Source organism: Bactrocera dorsalis, chromosome 5 (assembly GCF_023373825.1).
Source record: "Bactrocera dorsalis isolate Fly_Bdor chromosome 5, ASM2337382v1, whole genome shotgun sequence".
Lineage (NCBI taxonomy): Eukaryota > Metazoa > Arthropoda > Insecta > Diptera > Tephritidae > Bactrocera > Bactrocera dorsalis.
This window is the reverse complement of record NC_064307.1, coordinates 47585224-47604776: the sequence shown is the minus strand read 5'-3', so window position 1 is coordinate 47604776 and position 19553 is coordinate 47585224. Positions and strand designations below refer to the sequence as shown.

Genomic DNA, 19553 nt, shown 5'->3' with positions numbered 1-19553 from the left:
AGAGTAGTGATCCGCTAACTTACATATTCAAACATTTAACATTTTAGAATTTTGTAAAATCAGATTTAAAAATTAAATTTCCAATTTTTGCACTCAAACATTGAGGGCTAAAAATTAAGTTTACAATTTTTAATTCCAATTCTTTGATCCTTACCAACAGGTAGCACCTTTACTAATAAATCCCTGAACTTTTTATTTTACCTAATGGAATGAATATCTTATAATTTGTTAAATAAGAAGAGCTATGTTAACCAACAAGTACAAATGAATTTAATTTAAGTACAAAGTTGCTGAACAAAATCTGTAAATATTTGAAATTTATTTTAATATTTAATTGACTTTGAAAAATGTTTATGTTATTTGAAGAAACAATGTTTGAGTTGAAGTTACATTACAATTACGCATATACATAAGTTTATTAATGAAAATTATACATTTTTCAAAAACCGAGCCATGTTTGAAATAAATAAATTTCAAAACTAATTCGCAAATCTATTAGTTTTATTTTCGGTCTTTGTGGCAGGGGATAGCAGCTGTGTTTCAGTTAACACTTTTCTCAATGCAGCGTCTTGGTAAATCGAATATTTCTACATTTTATAAGGTCAAAAATATATATAATTTGAATTCGATCTGATAAGTTAAGGATATCTTAATCGTGTGTTTGGTGTTGGTCGGATGTAAAATACAGGAAAAATACTCCCGGATATATGCATGTGTATTTCAGTGGTAAGCACTCACAACGTTAATATTTTGTAGTGTGTTTACAACTTTTCAAAATTACTTTGAAACGTTGGAGCAAACTTTCAACTAGCTTCTGGCACCTGCTTTGTGGAATGGTGTACCTACTCGATCCCAGTTCAAAGTTCTTCAGCATTTTTGATTTTTTTCTTAGCAATATTCAGCTTCATAAATATATAATCGCTTCATATATTTTCAATGGTGTTTGTTTAGCAGCTACAGTTAAATAATTAAATTTTTTTGTTCAATTATCTCGTTAGAATCCGATTGTAAGAAGTAAAACGAAAAAGTAGGCTTGATAACGGCATCAGCTTACCGTTATAAGTTGTGGAAGTCAAGACATAAACTAACGTTAAAAATTATTCGGATGCACTTATTTGATAAAACTAAAAACTGATTTGAAACGTGCTATTTTGACGGGGCCAGACTAAAAAGTTTTATTTTAAAAGTATGCTATTTTACCGTCCATGACTGTATAAAACTTTTTGGTATGTTTAGACACCTTTAAGAGATACATACATACATACTTATGAGTTTAATAATAAAATGTTGACTTTTTGTATTATTTAAATAATTTTCAAGCAAGACACTATTTGCGCCAAAAACAGCATAGAGTGAGAAAAACTAATTTTGTACTTCATATATGACATGCTATGCAACCCTGTTGAATATTTAGGCAAATATTTTTATGCAATCTCTTTCTTGTTAGGTTTCCGAGTTTGTTTATTTACCTTTATTAACGCAATTTTTTTGCCGCAAGTGATTGAATTAAATAACAATTTAGGTACAGAGATATTTATGCAAATTCTCTTTTCTCGGGGTTTCGTGTTTGTTTATTTATTTTTACTGACAAATTCTTTTGCCGAGTGCGATTCAATTATACCATAATTGTGTTTGCTTAAGCATCTAATATATTTTGTGAATTAAAGAGCTAAGAATATGGGTGGACTATTAGGCATTGCAGAAATTTTCGATTCATTTGATAATGTTTACCTGCTGAGCACTGTGACGATGCTTGCTGCCGTTATACTAGCATTCTACTTTTCCAATTTGGTGAAGGACATTGGGGTGATTATTATTAAGTATACTTTTATTGAAAATTAACTAATTACTATATAAAATAGTTGTATGGCTCACGCTTAGATCGTGAAGTGGAAGAGCAGCCTAATCTACTGACAGCAGAAGGAGATTTATATGACTGCAGTGACGAAGACGAAGTCGACACGGATAATCCGTTAGGTGATGGTTTGGTTGGTAAAATGAAATCAGCGCGGCTCAAAGAGTTGGAAGCTCAATTGACGCGCGACCAATTGGAGGAAGAACGCAAGTGAGTGTTTTAATAAGGAAATAATTGGTGATGCTTCTGAAAACATAATTTTCTAGAATCGAACGAGAACAGCTTGCGGCGATTTTTGAACTGTTAAAGAAGCAGGAGGCCGACTTAAATACGAAGGAAATCGACGAGCGAGAATTAGTTGCTCAACTAAATTTGTATCGTTAAGGCAAAACCAAAATGTCACTGTTTTTTAGACAACACCTTGTCTATTAAGTTTGTGCAGCAATAAATAAATATAAGCAGTGTTTATCTAGTCTAATGTTCGTTAAATAACATAGTGTTTAGTATAATTGTCTGGTATTAGCAAATTTGAATAAAAATAACATTCAGTTACTTTATAACATATATATATTTTTTTATTATTTATTGCACTGTGGCATTGATAGAAACTATGCTTTAATAAGAATTATAGTAAATAACTAAGATAAAACATTTATATTCAAGCTTTTACAGCAAGTGTTAAACTTTCATCCAGCAACAAACAACGCTTGCCTACGTAATCTGTGTTCACCTCCCAAAATGATGCGTTGTCATCAGCCTCCTCAGCGTCATCATCATCGTCCACCCAACGCTGCTCATCGGCGAACACAGCAAAGGGCTGCGCATCCGTGTCATTCAGCGCGAACTCGGCAATGCTGCGCATCTGTTGGGGTTTTGCTATAATATCGACAAAAGCGTGTTGTGCTGCTTGCACGCCTAGACATGTGGCACTTTCATAAAGATTGCGTAATTGTATGAAGTGTTGGCCAGCCACCAAACGATGAGTCTCGTCTTGACAAAGTTTCACTTGTGCCGCCCAATTTAATACTACTGTAGTGTGTGGATCTGTGTTCGCTATAGCGCTGTTGAATTCGTCTGTATTGATGTTGGTGTTGAAGAATAAAGTCTCATGTTTAGCCAAAAAGCCGTACATTTCGTGAACGGAAGGAATGTGTGTGTGTGCTTTATCAGCATGAATAGCGGGTATAACGTTAACAAACGAAACGCGTTCGTAAAGTAACTTTGCAGGTGGCGAAGTGGATTTGGTTTTGTTGCGTTCAAGGCGGCACTGGAAATTCATTGACTTGCCCATTGGCAAAAAGCGCGCTGAATGGAATAAAACCGATTATAAGTTAACAATACATAAAAAAAAAACATTTTTGCTAATTCTATAACCAACTTACCGCCATCGCTGCCAGTAGAAATGCCCATCTGATTTGTAACTGTAAATAAAATTTGGCACATCTGTTAGCATCGGTCCGTTAAAGACAACTTATAAGTGCTGCAACTTACTGTAGAGCTTATTCCTGTTCATATTATGGTCGGCACTATATACTCCAATGGAATTTATATACATATCGCTTGCAACAAAACTTTTCGCGCTACTCTCATTTTTAACAGCAACGTCAAGACCCAGCTCGCCCGACAACGTGTTGCTTATCACACATGTCACTGCAGCATGCAGACACTCATGCACTTGAAATTGCCAATTGTGGCGCACCAGACGGTATTTAATGCTCGCACTAGTCCCATCTGGCAAACTATAGAAGAAGAGTAGACGCAATGTAAAATCGCCCTTCTGGTAGGGCGCCTGTATGTGCATCGACACAGTTGTGCACTCTTGGGGTTTCAAACTAACAGAGTTTCCATTTTTTAGCAAGCGGAAAACACGTTGACGACGCAGCTCGCGATCTTTCGATAGCTTCTCGTTGGAGAGGTCTTTAACAGCTGTAGGGCATACATAAGTTATTACAAATTAATTTATAATGAAAATTATATCTGGTTTAAAGCATTACATTTCAATATAGATAACGGTACTTCCGTATCTACATCTGTCAAAGTCAGCCAGCGCGGTTGATCACAGCAAAGGAAAACATCCTCGATCGGCACAATGCCAGAGTTTCGTAGGCTCACCACAACAGGCAGTATCTCACCCGCTATTAGGTTTGTTGGTAGGTGCGTGAAGCTAACCGACATGGCCGGCACAGCCGGTGTCACTTTAATGCTCATTTTATTATCCATCAACATTTGTGTGGTTTGTTTGCCTTTCACTTTGATTTGCGGCGTTTCGAATTTCAGCATGCCTTGCAAATAGGCAGTGGGCTCCGCTGTGAGTACCACCTCACCCACGACGCCAATTATATTCAAAAGTCCCGTTAATTTTGGTGTAATTTTAAAGTGAATCGTGTGTTCGCAGCGCTCATCCAATACGACAGAAGGCACGCAGTTGGTTTTGATTGCGGCGCTAACGGCGGCTTTACCTGAAATTAAAGGAAAATATAGCCATTAAGAGCTTGACGTAAACCTTTGAAAGCTTAATTACTCGAACTCTCTTCATTGTGGGTGTATAGCGATTCATTCGAAAGCATTTCGCCATTATCCAGCTGGAGTTGCCAAAGCAAATCGATGCCATTTAAGGTAATACTACACTTGACAGTGTTAAATACCGTTACGGATAGCTCAATCGGTTCTGGAATATATATAAATATAATATAATTCAAAGATATGTACATCTAATCATAAACAGATTGCAGCTCTCTCAAAATTGCTCACCGCCTTGCACAGCCAGTGGATTTTCTATAGCTGGGCACTCTTTAGAGAAGAGAAAACGTGTTGGTTTGAATACCAAAGCCTTTTTGGGATCCACTGTTGTCACAAGCATCTCTTCCATTTTATTCCAAATGGGTTCATCCGCAAAATTCGACTGTAATATTTAAATATGCGCTTTAAATGAAAATATTCTATCAAGAGCAACTGCGGGTTATACCTTTATGTCAATACCGCTGGCGGCTACGTGTTGTCCGCTAACCATAGTGCTGGGTGTGGAAAGTAAAACGCGTACTGAGTTTTGTGCCACCTGCGGCAACGCAAGTGCAAGAAGCCCCAATTCAGAATTCCGCTTGATAAGTTCCTAAAAAGTATGAAAATAATAAAACAAGTCGCAAATGGAAACTCTTTTAATACGCGAATAGAAAATATGTAATCCCAAAAATCTTAATCAAATCAATTTAAAAAATTTCTAACCTAAAATCTTGTGAATAAAATAATGGTAATCTCAATTTTATAATTAAAAAATAAATAAATTTCTCACGCAAGTGAGGAAAGTTCTCTGATCGCCATTCACTTGGGAGTGGTCAGAAACGATTCTTTTACACATGACTCAAGCAGCTCACGACTTCAAGTCTTTAACTAAGTATCCTCTGGGTAGCCTAAGAACATCCGTTTGAAGGCGAGCTAAAGCGAGAAGGCGAAATATTCCCTACTTGGGGTTGTGCGCTGGGTTTGGGACCCGCCACGATTGGAAGTTGCACCACGACAACGCTCCGGTTCACAGCACCTTTCTTCTGAACAGCTACCGAACCAACGCCGGCATCCCAACGCTTCCGCAGCCGCTCTACAGCCAAGATGTGGCCCCCCGAACTTTTTTTTGTTTTTCTTGTCAGAAATGTCCGATGAAAGGCAAGCATTTTGAGACAGCAGAGGGGATCCAAGCAGCTTACACCTCGGCTCTCAAGGATATTAAGGAGAATACCTTCCGTGACGCTCTCAATGCTTGGAAATCGCGCTGGCAGCGCTGCATCGACGCAGAATGAGCCTTTTTTTAAAGTTTTTAAAGAATTTCAACGATTGGTTCAATAATTTTTTTTAAATCGACTCAGTCCTATTACTTTTCGGACAAACCCTGTATCATACAAGACCGCAAATAAACAAAAAAAACAAGTAAGGAGGGGTTAAGTTCGGGTGTCACCGAACATTTTATACTCTCGCATGATAAAGTGATACTCGAGATTTCATTATCCGTCATTTACATTTTTTTTTTATTTTGCTATAAAATTAATTAGAATTAAATTCTGAGAGATTTACCGATATTTTCGTTGAAAAATTAGGTTAGGTTAGGTTAGGTTAGGCACTGAGTTTTTGGTCCATAAGTGGGCGACGCCACGCTCATTTTCAATTTTTAATAAAAGCCTGGGTGCAGCTTCCTTCTGCCATTTCATTCGTAAAATTTAGTGTCTCTGACGTTTTTTGTTAGTCCGCTAACGCACTTTTAGTGATTTTCAACATAACCTTTGTATGGGAGGTGGGCGTGGTTATTATCCGATTTCTTCCATTTTTGAACTGTATATGGAAGTGCCTAAAGGAGTTTGGTTGACATAACTATAGTAGTTTTCGAGATATGTACAAAATACTTAGTAGGGGCGGGGCCACGCCCACTTTTCCAAAAAAATTACGTCCAAATTTGCCTCTTCCTAATGCGATCCTTTGTGCCAAATTTCACTTTAATATCTTTATTTATGGCTTAGTTATGACACTTTATAGGTTTTCGGTCTCCGCCATTTTGTGGGCGTGGCAGTGGGCCGATTTTACCCATCTTCGAACTTAACTTCTTATGGAGCCAAGAAATACGTGTATCAAGTTTCATCATGATATCTCAATTTTTACTCAAGTTGCAGCTTGCAGACATCCGGATTTCAACTCTACTCGTCACCCTGATCACTTTGGTATATATAACCCTATGTCTGACTCTTTTAGTTTTAAGACTTACAAACAACCGTTATGTGAACAAAACTATAATACTCTCCTTAGCAACTTTATTGCGAGAGTATAAAAATTAAATGTCAGCTTACCGTGTGCATTTGTATGTACTCCTTCAGGAAAATAATTTGCTGTTGCGCGCTCTGTTGACTGGCTGGATGTAACAAATGCGAGTACGAGCTACTCGCCTCTTCGAGTCTCTTTAAAGCGCAAGCTTGCTTAGCCATTGTATATTGTATGTGATCTTCAGCCAAACTCCAGCCGCGACTCTCGAACACTTGATACGCTTGCTGATAGCAGCGATGAGCGTGCTTCCTCTGGCCAGCACGTGAGTAGCGATTGCCCGAGAGCACAATGTTGAAAGCATACTTCCTATACATGGAGGGATGCGATGCCAAGTAACAGTATGACGCTTGCTCCAAAAGCAAAGCCGAACGTAAGTCGGCATCTTCACTAGTCATTCGTATAAGCTGATTGGCCGCCTCACCGTACATGCGCGATGTGCGTAGACATTCCATGCTCAGTAATGTGGCGCGCGTAGCAAACTGCTGCAATCTGTTTGGCGTGAGTATTACACATTAGTGTCATTTCTATAATGAAACGGTGTAATGCTTACTTGCAAACGTTTAGATATGTTTTAATGGCTTCCTCCATGTAATCAAAGGTCTTGCGGTAGGCTGTGCCCAACATAAACGCTGAAACGGCGGCCATTTCGAGCGCACCTGCGTAATATTGCCAAGCGGAATCAGCGTCGAAATCACGTTTAGCCTGGTGGTAGGCCTGTGAACAAAAATCGATTACGTCGTAAACACAAAAGTGAGTGCTAAAGTATCGAAGAAAGTACTCACCTGAAAAGCTAGGTTATAATGCCCGAACATGAAGTAGAGATCGCCAAGTTTTCGCGTTTGCAATTCCGATGATTCGTGAGTATAGCTATGAAAAGTGAAAAAATAAATATATAACGACATTAACGCATAGCGGTTCACACTTACATGACAGCGTTTTGATTAGTCGCATTCGTAGCCGGTTTGCTGCTAAATAACCGTTTGGTGGCACTTAGCAAGGACTTGCTAACACCTTTTTTGTTTGTAATCTACATTTAAATTAAAAATTTAAAAGTAAATAGACACAACATTTATTTTAATAATATTACCGCTTCTGCGAGTACAGCCACCATCTGCTCGGCGTACGGTATTAACGCGCGTACCGTATAATCCTGGACGAAATGACGTAAGTTCTCAACATCCATAGCATTCAAACAGCCACCATGTCCTGTTGTATCGCCGTCTGGTTCAGTTGCCCATACATTAGCGTTTATATTCTGCGAAGCTATGCTCTCGCTGCTCACTGAAAACTTCGAGCTCTGTCGGAAAATACAAATATTAAAAAAGTTAGTATTAAAGAAAATAAAAAAATGCGACTCACAATAGCTTCCGTGGCGCTTTCTTGCACCGGACTCAAAGGATGTATAATGGCTATATCACTACTGCTGTCAGTAGTGGTGGTAGACATTGCATCACTGAGCATTTGAATGTTTGGCATTGAGATCATGGACATAGCATCTTGTGGTGTTTTGGGGCCACTTATTTGATCCACTTGTAATTCCTACAAGTTATTAAAATGAAAATAATGTTAAGACAATTATTATTAGCTAGTGGGCTTACATTTCTTGGTTGACGTTTTATATAAGTTGCCCAATAGTCAGGCACCTCGCCAGGCACGGTAGCATCTAATGAGTTAATCTGTACCAAAAAACATTTATTATCGCCAAATGTAGACTTTAGAAGTTCGTAGCCTTGTTGAGCTCTGCAAATAAGTTGAACAAAGTATAAATCTAATACTTAAAATAATATAAACACTTATGTCATACTTAGATATATCTCCTTGTGAACCCTCATGCAACACTACGTAACTATTAAGCACATTAGTGGGATTGAACCACTTGGGTAACTTTTGTGGTGTGACACTTTGCATTTGATGTACGCGTTGTGTAAGCTTTTGTGCACTCTCCACAATGTTCGGATCACTACTGCTCAGTACGATGAGGCAAGTAAGAAAATGGCGAGTGAACTCATGGTCTGCGGGAAATTGCACAGTTAAGAAGGTTTCTCGCCATTGCTCGAACCACGGCTCTGAAGTTGGTAACTTTAATTTCAAATCTCCTAAAATACCAAAAAGAATATATACAGATAAATAAATATCTGCAATTATTTAGTATAATGAGGTACCTATGATTACTGATTTCGTTTCGTCATTATGCGCATTTGTTACTGCTTCATTGAGCATTTTACGCGCCAGTACCGTCTGCGGCGGACGCCAATCAACATCGCAGAAATTCAATCGTAAGCCTTTAATTGAAACACTTGTATCCGACACGTCACGAAATTGAGCTGTGAAAACACACATAAGTACATACGTCATATTTTTGTTTATTTGTAGTTAAGGATTTTCAATAATAGATAACATTTTTACCGTCATTTAACAATTTTGAAAATGGTTGCAACATTTCCACGAAGGACAAGTTGTTGCGGCCACAAACTTCGTTGGCTAGTGGACTGCAAATCACACCCACTAGTGGAGAAAACATATTCTGTATAATCTCTCGGGCATTATACTTGTGCCCTGTTAAGTGAATCATTGCAACGTTAAAAGCAAGCTTAAATGGTTTTCAATGTATATATTTTCGATTAGCTTAAATTTATCACAAAAATTAACGAAAACAATTTCTGATGATACAATTGCAATTTGCCAGCTGTTCTCTAATAGCAAAACAGGAAGAACAAAATTACTGAAAATTGTTAGAGGTACAGGGTAATACTTAAAACTTGAAATTATTTTATTTAAAAATATTTTGTGATCAGTCAATAACGAACGTGACTGATATCGTATTTATCATATTCATTACATATATATTAAAAACTGTATATTATTTTAAAAAATTTGCTGCGATTTAGAATAGCTTCCCCCAACTTCGGCTTTAAAATTAATATGTTTGCACTATTTAATGTAAAATAAATCGGTAGAAACGGATTAGTCATGTGTTAGTGGAAATAAAAGTTATGTACATATATGTAGAAGTGTAAAATTCATTATAAAACGGAGAAGCACACATTCTAAATAGTTGAATAATTAAATTTTAATTACAAATATCTCAAAAACCATAAGTCAGCGGCAAATATGTATGTATAGTTTCTTGATCTGGAGGACCTGCCCTCTTCGTACACACCCCTTTTAAATCCGAAATGGGGAATGCTATTTTAAAATAATAAATATAATTACTGTATCGAAAGAAGCTTTCTAAGCTCTATTTTTAAACCTTGTTTATACAAGTAGAGCATTTAGCACAATGAAAATACATATTTATTTGTTTTGATTTTCAAATAAATCGATTAATAGTTATCTTCCTAGATATTTTCATTCAAAAAATTATTATATATATCTTATTTCACTCAATATGTATTCAACAAAATGAAAAAAGCATATGGCAATTAATTTTCTATACGCTTATTCATTGTTGGTTAAACTTACATTTATCCAAAAATTCAATTTTAAAATTCGAAAGTTAACAATTTTTAAATAAAAAAACATATTTTTTGAATTTATAAATGAAAATGCAGAAAACTAGCTTCGTTTGCAAAACAAGACGCAACTGAGCAATATCTTGTGCTCCAACTGACATTTCGCAATGAAAAGAATGAGAAGAAACCTTCAACTTTTGATACAAAAATTTTAAGTTTTAGCCATTGATTAAACCTCAAGACAAACTTATTTGTGAAAAAAGTATAACATTCTTTGCAGTATGCTATTTCTATTACGTTTCTATTTATTTTATATATATATGTAAACAAATACATCAATTGTTTACTATTTTGTTCTCAAATAAGCTTAAGTATTTTACTTATTTCACTCAGTTGAAAACATTTTAATCTCAGTTTCCTATGCAAACTTATCAGCTGATAAGGAATTAAAAATTTTAAAGAAAAACAAGTTGATGGCAGCACACGAGATGCCAAAACATTCCACTGGAATTTGTTTGGCGGGAAAGTCAGAGGTAATTGGAATTGTCATCGGTTATTGTGCTTGTTGAAAAATTTCGCCACAGACAATTGCAAATTGTAGTCAAGAAAAAGAGCGTATAAATCGAAAATAAGCATAAAAAATATCATCTAATTGTATTTAATTAAAAGACAATCATAAACATATAAAATAAGTGACTTTTCGACGAGTTGGTTGTCTCTGCCTCGCCTACGACATCATGGCAAAAGTGCATATCACAAACGTGGTCGTATTAGACAATCCAAGCAGCTTCTTCAATCCTTTTCAATTTGAGCTTACTTTCGAGTGTATTGAAGAGTTAAAGGAAGATCTAGAATGGAAGATGATTTATGTTGGCTCAGCCGAGTCGGAGGAATATGATCAAGTGCTGGACACGATATATGTTGGACCCGTGCCGGAAGGCCGTCACATATTTGTCTTTCAAGCAGATCCACCCGATGTGACGAAAATTCCAGAACAAGATGCTGTTGGCGTGACAATAGTACTGCTTACGTGCTCGTATCGTGGACAGGAATTTGTACGTGTTGGTTATTTCATTAATAATGATTACGCCGATCCAGAAATGCGTGAAAACCCGCCACCAAAGCCTTTGTTCGACAAATTAACGCGAAATATATTGGCTACAAAACCGCGCATTACCCGCTTTAAAATAAATTGGGACGACACACCGTCTAATGGTTTGTTAAACGGCAATGGTCAGTTACATGCGCTTGCTATGGGCAATACGGATGATGGAGCTTCAACTTCGACATCAACAGGAGTGTTGGCAGCTGGTTCAAATGGTAATAGCTTCAATGGTACTGGGTGCGAGTCAATGGATACCCCAGAAGCGGCATGCGATGATAACAGTCTGAATATGCCTATTGAAAATGGTGTTAATGCGCTAAATGAAAACTCTAATTCGCTTGCCATGGAGTGCTAAGGTATTGTTTCTTTTAGTTAACCTACACCAGCGTCTGTTTATCGCCCTCTGTATACAAGTATTTTTGTACCTACCATCTAAAACCGTGCATTCTACAATGCTTATGCATCGGTCTGAAAATATCTCATTGTTCGTCTTTATTTCAGTTTTCTTCAGTTTATAAGTTATGTTTATCATTTCGTATATTTTTCTAATACATTAATATTTTATTGAAGATGTTTAGTAATCTAATAAGCTACTTTAATGAAAATTATTTATAAATATAGAAAACAAATTATATATAAGAGTGTTTGTAATGATTACCGTTAATATAATGAAATTATTGTGCTAGCGAAAAAAATCAATGAGCTTTTTTAAAAAATGTTATCCGTTATTTGCCGTATTAGTTTATACGTTTGGACTTCTCCGGAATGGAAATATGATACAATATTTTAACGCGTGTCTGATTATAGAAGATCAAAATGAAAGCCTTTCCCTCTGTTTTTAAACATTATTATTTTATTTTATTTATTAAATTAACGCCAATCGGCAATATACAGCAGTTACTTTTATAAGTAAAAGAAAAAAAAAAGAGAAAAAATATATAATAATTAGGGCTATTGTATTACAGTGAACACATTAGTGGTATGGAAAGAGTTTGTCCTTTATACTATTGATGAACGAACTGAGGGAGCCTCTATAGAAATCGATGTTCTGGTGAAGTGAATTTACATGGTTAGCAATCCTGTTGTGAGGTCCATGGAAGACATAGTTTTTCTGTGTCTTTGTTGTTTTAAGTTTCCGTGATTGTCTCAGCGAGAATGCCGTAGGAGCAAACTCAAAACTACCAAGAATCTCTGGGGCATCACTTAGGTTATTATAGAGAAATTACTATTTAAAATGGCTTCAGGTATGATCTCCCGATTTATCCTTTTATAGATGTGAATTACACAGTGTAGCACCATAAACAAGATATTGGCAATTACAGCTTTGGGAGATGATGTGGAGAGAATACCTCCCGGATATAAATCTCGTTTCCTTTTGAGTACTTACATATATCAGATTTTTATGGGAAAATGAAACTACCTAATAATGAAATTTTATTTTAGGTTGTCCCTGTTGATACTCAAGTGAGATCGATAACAAAACAACTCGATCTAAATAACGATACTGGCGTTCATACATACATATATATATACATATATGTATATGTTTATTTATATGTTTATAAAAAACAAAAAAAAAACGCATTAAATATTTCAATTTTAACAACCCATTTCTAAGCTGTCAATCACTTAGACGAAAAATAAAAATTCTATATATTTTCATATTATTATAAATAAATTATAATAAAAAAATCGCAAAATATTAAAAGCACAAAATTCTAAAATTCTTGTAAATGAAATGAATCAGGATAACAAACTCGGAGGAAATGAGGGTGGTATTTGCTGTACACCGGCGTGTCCCCCCCGCGAACGCCAACCGATTCCATCAATGTAAGCCAAAATGTATTTGTCTCTTGAATCCCGATATTTGAATATTTATGTAAATGTCCTTAGCGCTAAACCATTTGAAGCACCTTGTACTTCGACCTGTCTTTGCGTGCCTAAAATGTGTAGTATTTTTGGTGGACATGACTATAATGCGCCCGGACCTGACCCCAAAGCTTGCAGTCCACGTAAGTCCCTGCTATCGCTATTATTCTCTTTCAATTAAAATACATTCCGCTATTATATACCAGGCAAGTCAAAAAATACCAATTTGAATACCTTGGGTGCACCGATCGGCGTCTTGCAAGCTACAATTACAACGAAATCCAGCACACCCGATGTGCATCCTCATCGTTTTGCCACGACATTAGTGGCATTTATGAAAGTATATACAACACCGGAAAGCCAGTGGACTGAAGAGACTTTAGATGGACTTCTAAAAGAAGGTCAAGCTTTGTTGGTTAAACCAGCTGATCCCGAGTATAATGTCGACTCTCCATTGCATATCTATTCACCATTGGAGGCCAAAGTAAAGCGTTGGCATAAGGTGGATGACATCGCCTTTCAAGTAGAGTTGGGTGAGAAGTACTATTTTAGCCCACCGGTGGGCCCAGAAGAGGGTCCCCCACCCGATATGACCATGGATAAATTTAGAGTCGCTATGAAAAAATTCTTTTCGAAGCATCGATTTTGTCTCATCAAGGTTGCTGGCACTTATAAAATGGTATGGCGCTCCCGGGGTGTTTATTTCGTGCTGGATTTGTATGGTCGTAAGCCAGAAGATTTAGAAACGGACAAAGAAAATGGCAGAGCAATGCTGATCTGTCTTAAAGCGTTGGATAATGTGATACATTTGATAAATAATTTGTCCGGCATACAACCTACGGATCCTTTCAATTTGCGCGAAATGAAGGTGGTGAAGATGACCGGTACCGACGGTAAAACTATGAGCCGTGATTTCGGAAAGCGTGAACATCAATATCAGGTCATTAGCGACGACTATGCCGTGTTGAAGGGGGAAACACATCTATTACGCAACAGCCCCGATCCGATACGTACGCGTAGTGCTCTACCGGTAGGCGTGGCAGCTTTGTTGGCGGCCAAGATTGATCATCCAGCTACATGGAACGAGAGAATGGTCGAAAAGATCATTTGCTATGGCGTAAATGTGTGTGTCTGCTGTTGGGAGCAATGTGTGAAAGCAAAAGAACCGATCGATATCGAACGTTTTCCAAATCGTCTTAAGATTGCACAATTCAAGGCTAGATACACGCTCACGCCGCGTAAGTTCACTGGCACCTGGAAATGTGTGCCGAACTTTAAGCAAACCGAACTGGAAGCTGCTCTGATTAGTAGTTTCGACGCTGGAGACAATAATTTGCTGGTGCAAATCGATCAAAATATTTATGCTATATTCAAAAAGAATAACTTCTTTTACTTGTTCGATCCCTACCGTCATCGCATTGAAGGCCTGCCCGTGGAGGAAGATAAAAAGGAAGTGGAAGTGAAAAGAAATGCAACTTTAAGAATGTTTCGCTCATTGGAGATGCTGTTGAAGGTCTTTACCCAGATGCTTTTGGAGACGAATCGTACCACACAGTTCGCAGTGCACACACTCAGAATTAATAATATAGAATTTGCTGCGAATGAAACAATTGGAGCGCCCGATGAACCAATATTGAATGAAGACATCGACGTAAAGTCATTGAATGAGACGCTTTGCTTCGAGGAAGACGAAACGAAGTGTAAACTCGATTTGGGTGGTGACGATGAGGATGAAGAGGACATCACATCTGGAATTGTGCAAATGGAAATGCCGGAGAGGAGTGAAACTGAGGAGTCAGAAGAAGAATTGGAAGAGGAAGAGGGTGGAATAGAAGATCTGGGTGAATACGAATCTTCTTCGAGCGGTGATGGTCATCGACATGGCAAGGGTAGAAGAAAGAAAAGCAAAGGTCGTAAGCATAAAGGAGGTGACGGCGGCGGGAAGGGAAAAAAGAAGGGCGGAAAAGGCAAAGGGAAAAAAGGCAAAGCAAAAGGCGAAAAAAAAGACAAACTAAAGAAGGACAAAAAGAAGCGTAAAGAGAAGGGTGATAAATCAGAAAAAGGTAAGAAAGGAAAGAAGGACAAAGATAAAGAAAATAAAGACAAGAAGAAAAAGGATAAGAAAGAAAAAGATGATTCAGATAAGAGAAAGTCCGAAAAGGATAAAGACAAAGAAAAACGTAAATCAGAAAAAGAAAAAGCGGATAAGGAAAAGGCTGAACAGGACCGAAAAGATAAGGATAAAGACAAAACCGATAAAGATAAAGATAAGGACAAGGATAAGGACAAAGATAAGGACAAAGACAAAGATAAGGACAAAGACAAAGATAAGGACAAAGATAAACGCACTGAGAGTGAGGTTAAGCGCACTGACTCTACAAAAAAGGGTGATGATGATGGGCGTAAGCAAGGTGATGGCAGTCGTATCGGTGGAGACCAGGATAGTCGTTATGGTCGAGATGGTCGAGACGGACGAGATGGGCAAGATGACCGTAGTAGTCGCGAGGGTCATGATATTCGTAAGAAACATGGTGAAGATGATCGTTCGACTTATGGGCGTACCGATTCAAGTTGTGGGGACGATGGCAGATATGGAGATGATTATCCGCCGCTCACGTGCAAACCCAACAGTTACCCAGGCTATTCTTGTGTGGCTTACGATATGGCAGTTGTCGGCTCTGAGAGCGGCACTTATGAGAGTATCTGCAAACTTTTGCGCGCCGGTTTTAAATGCGCCGACCGCATACTCACAATGACACCATGGGGTAATTATGTGGTATTTCGTGGACGCGCTTGTTATGACAAAATATATTTCCTATTCGATGGTTGTACATGTAATGTGAATCGTTTCCGCCATTTGGATCTGAACTGTGGCACAGCTGGTTTGATATGCTTTGAGAATATGCATGATATTATTTGTTACATACTCGACTCTCAGAAGATACGCAGTAATCTGAAGAAGAGTCGAAAGAAATTGGTTGATGAAATTTGCCGGCAGTATTGCTGATTTAAAAATTCTAAAACACAGGATTTACGAGAATTTCAACAAAAAAATACAAATAAGAAACTATTATCTCTACAAGGTTTTCGATAAAATATGTGTATATTTGTTTACTTTTCTATCAATGAAATGTTTTGTATTAAAGGAAAAATAAAAAATCTCTGACCGAAAATCGGTAACAAAAATGCCCTGAGGAATTTGTTTTAAGAGTCTGAACTTTAGATATAGATCGCAGATATAGAAAGATACTAAAGAGTTCTACGTATATTCTTATAAAATAAATTTTATTGAAGATAATCTAGAAGTATGCGCAGTTAGGGACCTCTGATGGTTTGAAGTTTAATCAGCTGGTTGAAAAAGATCAAGCTTTTCATGAATTATTTCGGCTCCTGTTCGCATCATTGTATTGTATCTTATACTAAGGGCAACACATAAATCAAATAGCCGTCGAGAGATGATGCTAAAGATACGATGTACGATATTTTTGTTTTGAAGTGTTGTTGTTGTTTCATTCGTAAAGCTTCGTGCCCTAAATGAGTTCGAAACAACTCACTAAAAGCCAATGGAGATAATTCAACTGCAAAATAGGAAAACTACAAAAAACGTTATACATTTCTCGTATAGGAGAGCAGTTCTCTTGTTTCTCACAGTTCGCCAAGCGCGAAGACACGATCTTGACTGGTTCTATAAGAGAAATGTGCCACGAAGAGTTTTAAGTTTGCACTTTCCACTTTCCCAATTCCTTGGTGAATTTGCGATCATCTGGATCATTTCCGTAGTACATGTTTGAAGTGAAAGTATATAGTACCTGTTTTTTTAGACTATAATTTTCGGACTTCGGTAGAAGCAAGTTTGAAACCACCTGCGATCGGTAAATAGCTTTCCCAAGTGACATCGCTTCACTCTATAGGCTCTTGAAAATGTTCTAAGAAGATCCGACGTTTTTGAGTCAAATTTTGTTCAGCGAGGAGGACCATTTCTGGTTTAATGAATATGTAAACAAGCAAAATTGCCGCATATGAGACGAATAGCAACCTGAAGAGATTCAAGAGCTGCCATTTCATTAAAAAAACAACATTTGGTGTGGTTTGTGAGCCGGTGGAATCATCGGTCCATATTTCTACAAAAATGATGCCGTTGAGAGCGTAACTGTCAACGTAGCGCTATGATAACCGACTATTTGATGTCTGAAATTGAAGTTCGTGATCTTGGCGACATTTGGCACTTCCCGTCCATCACATCAATTAATAAATTTATTGAGAGAACACTTCGGGGAGCAGACAATTTCACATTTTGGGCCGACCGATTGGCCACCAAGATCGTGTTATATCACACCGTTAGTTTTTTTTCCTCTGGGATATATAAAGTCTATGCGGAAGATCCCGCTTCGACTCAGGCCTTGGAGCAAACATCGCGTACGTCATTCGCCAGTTATCGGTCGAAATGCTCGAACGAGCCATCGAAAATTGGACTCAACGGATGGACTATATGAGGCGTAGCCGTCGCCAACATTTGAAAGAGATAACCTCCAAAAGATAAATGCTATAGCATGTTCAGCCGAATGATAATAAAAATTCCGCAATAAATTTGAAGTTTCTGTGTTTTTTCTTTAAACAAATAGGAAACCTCGAAATGGACCACCATTTAGAAGAAATAAAACACTGCAAAGATACATATTATATATTTTCAGTGAACTCTTATAAGTTTAATTTTTATTTCACAATATTTTTTTAAATACAAGTAAGTATTTATGCACGCCCATATATATTTAATATATGTATAGTTTTGTATATATTTGAGTGTATGTATATATGTATGTATTTGTGTATGTATGTACTATACATAAATACCGTATGTGAGTACTATATATGGATGTGTAATAAGCTTTTATTTACTTTACATTTGCACATAAATATGTATGTATGTATATGAGTGTCTACTGTATGTATATATCTAGTATGTATGAATTTATGCTCGTTGTAAACTACTAAAAAATATGTCCTTAAAAAGAGCTAAAGAGGCTTTTTTCCGTTTCAATAGAAAATTACACATTTCATAGCACTTTCTGTGTGTGTTTTGTTTTTGTTTGTTTGTTGTTTTTTTAATTCTTGTTCCGATCTTTTTCAAGTTCCGCTTGTGTACTTTTGATTTTGCAACATAAATTTACATTGTTGTGTTTAAGGCACTGAAGCAAAAATTCGTGCAAAATTCCATTGCAACTTCAAAAGTGATGTACAACTCACTAAAAATATATACACACACTTATTTCTTTATGTATGCTAAATTTTTCTCGTTTTTTGTTTTACTAAAGATAAGTTTTCGCAAATAAATTTCTTCTTGACATTTGCAAAAACAATTTTTCAATGAATTTCGCGATTCATTCTCTACTAATTTACACTCTAGTTCCGGTTGCTTTTCAACACTTGGAGACTTTTCCCAAATTTCATTGAGTTGTACAGTTGTAAGTGTTTCTGTTACTAGTATTTGGCAAACGCAAAATATGTGTGGATGAAAGCCAGATTTGCAGCAAAACTTTGAAATTTGTACGACAATAAATAATTAGGAAATATGAAAAGTTTAGTTCCAAAGCTTTGCAGATATATATATACATATGTATGTATATACATATATAATATATATCTCAATAAACACGATTTCTTTACTAAAGCTCTCAAAAAAATTTTTTAATGAAAAATGACCTTGTTATACTCGTAGTCCTCTTATTCGTTACCTTGAAGCCAGAGTTGGAACTTAATGACCTCCTACAATATGCAATGCAAAGATCTTATGTAATATATGTACTTATTAAGTCATAATTTCAATTAACAGAGACGCTTCATTTCCCAAAGATTTTAATTCGTCCCTATTCTTCTCTGCACTCTAAACGTTTGACTTCTGCTCATAAGGCAACCGTTATTTAAAGAAACTATTTCAATTTAGATCGGACCTAACTAAACTGTACGGCCAGCTCTCTTAAATCCGTTAAAGGTTTAAAGAATATACTATTACGATTTCAAAAATAGTTTTCCAATTAAGAAGCGTTACTTTTCAAATAGTGGAAATGCAGTCTCCATACTGAGGCTCCGGGACCTGAGCCTGGTTTAGTTTGGCAGTAATCGAAAAATACTTATATGTATTTAAAATTGACCTCATAAAAGTTACCAGTGACGTAATGAGACATTTTTTCGAAAATCAGAGAATAAAGCTACTCGTGCATGGTTGCTGAAAAAGGTTGTACACGTTTAATATTACCAAGTATTTAAGTATATAGTTTATATAAATTATTAGGTTAACACTAATGCAAAAAAACTAGAATTATTTTAAATGGAGAAATTGAGAAAAGAACATTACGAAACGCAATTTAAATGAAACGAACTCTCAAATATTCGCATTAAATGTACTTCAAGTCTACCGTCACTTCATTTATGAGTCCACAAACCAATGTAATTCTCTGTCAACGCACTCCAAAAA

General features: G+C 36.7%; 4 protein-coding genes across 4 annotated transcripts; 3 read left to right on the top strand and 1 right to left on the bottom strand.

The window, feature by feature from the left end:
* The first annotated feature begins 1422 nt into the window (after window positions 1-1422).
* Window positions 1423-2419, top strand: LOC105224291 (matrix-remodeling-associated protein 7). Its single transcript, XM_011202341.4, has 3 exons — window positions 1423-1806; window positions 1863-2065; window positions 2122-2419. Exons 1-3 carry the CDS (start codon window positions 1678-1680, stop codon window positions 2237-2239), a joined length of 450 nt encoding a protein of 149 aa, XP_011200643.2. The 5' UTR covers window positions 1423-1677; the 3' UTR covers window positions 2240-2419.
* On the bottom strand, window positions 2405-9371 carry LOC105224290 (trafficking protein particle complex subunit 8). Its single transcript, XM_011202340.4, has 17 exons — window positions 9062-9371; window positions 8818-8979; window positions 8460-8751; window positions 8254-8395; window positions 8015-8194; window positions 7743-7952; window positions 7582-7682; window positions 7438-7522; window positions 7206-7369; window positions 6682-7144; window positions 4821-4964; window positions 4607-4757; window positions 4377-4523; window positions 3850-4314; window positions 3347-3781; window positions 3238-3276; window positions 2405-3160 (listed from the first exon to the last, which is right to left on the bottom strand). Exons 1-17 carry the CDS (start codon window positions 9225-9227, stop codon window positions 2514-2516), a joined length of 3993 nt encoding a protein of 1330 aa, XP_011200642.2. The 5' UTR covers window positions 9228-9371; the 3' UTR covers window positions 2405-2513.
* Window positions 9372-10624: 1253 nt separating this feature from the next.
* Window positions 10625-11911, top strand: LOC105224289 (histone chaperone asf1). The gene has a single exon (XM_011202339.4). It carries the CDS (start codon window positions 10845-10847, stop codon window positions 11565-11567), a length of 723 nt encoding a protein of 240 aa, XP_011200641.1. The 5' UTR covers window positions 10625-10844; the 3' UTR covers window positions 11568-11911.
* Window positions 11912-12045: 134 nt separating this feature from the next.
* On the top strand, window positions 12046-16530 carry LOC105224288 (uncharacterized). Its single transcript, XM_011202337.4, has 4 exons — window positions 12046-12591; window positions 12656-13042; window positions 13106-13224; window positions 13288-16530. The coding sequence occupies exons 2-4, from the start codon at window positions 12951-12953 to the stop codon at window positions 16086-16088; spliced, it is 3012 nt and encodes a 1003-aa protein (XP_011200639.2). The 5' UTR covers window positions 12046-12591; window positions 12656-12950; the 3' UTR covers window positions 16089-16530.
* The last annotated feature ends 3023 nt before the right edge of the window (window positions 16531-19553 follow it).

What these genes read in the sequence shown, in the direction of transcription:
- LOC105224291 (XM_011202341.4), top strand. Translation starts at nt 1,678, where the DNA reads ATGGGTGGACTATTAGGCATTGCAGAAATTTTCGATTCATTTGATAAT. An exon ending in ATTTGGTGAAGGACATTGGG is followed by an intron (nt 1,807 to 1,862) that starts GTGATTATTATT and finishes TATATAAAATAG; the next exon opens with TTGTATGGCTCACGCTTAGA. An exon ending in CAATTGGAGGAAGAACGCAA is followed by an intron (nt 2,066 to 2,121) that starts GTGAGTGTTTTA and finishes ATAATTTTCTAG; the next exon opens with AATCGAACGAGAACAGCTTG.
- LOC105224290 (XM_011202340.4), bottom strand. Translation starts at nt 9,227, where the DNA reads ATGATTCACTTAACAGGGCACAAGTATAATGCCCGAGAGATTATACAG. An exon ending in ATTATAACCTAGCTTTTCAG is followed by an intron (nt 7,370 to 7,437) that starts GTGAGTACTTTC and finishes TTTTGTTCACAG; the next exon opens with GCCTACCACCAGGCTAAACG. An exon ending in ACCGTTATCTATATTGAAAT is followed by an intron (nt 3,782 to 3,849) that starts GTAATGCTTTAA and finishes TATGCCCTACAG; the next exon opens with CTGTTAAAGACCTCTCCAAC.
- LOC105224289 (XM_011202339.4), top strand. Translation starts at nt 10,845, where the DNA reads ATGGCAAAAGTGCATATCACAAACGTGGTCGTATTAGACAATCCAAGC.
- LOC105224288 (XM_011202337.4), top strand. Translation starts at nt 12,951, where the DNA reads ATGAATCAGGATAACAAACTCGGAGGAAATGAGGGTGGTATTTGCTGT. An exon ending in CGCCAACCGATTCCATCAAT is followed by an intron (nt 13,043 to 13,105) that starts GTAAGCCAAAAT and finishes AAATGTCCTTAG; the next exon opens with CGCTAAACCATTTGAAGCAC. An exon ending in CCCCAAAGCTTGCAGTCCAC is followed by an intron (nt 13,225 to 13,287) that starts GTAAGTCCCTGC and finishes ATTATATACCAG; the next exon opens with GCAAGTCAAAAAATACCAAT.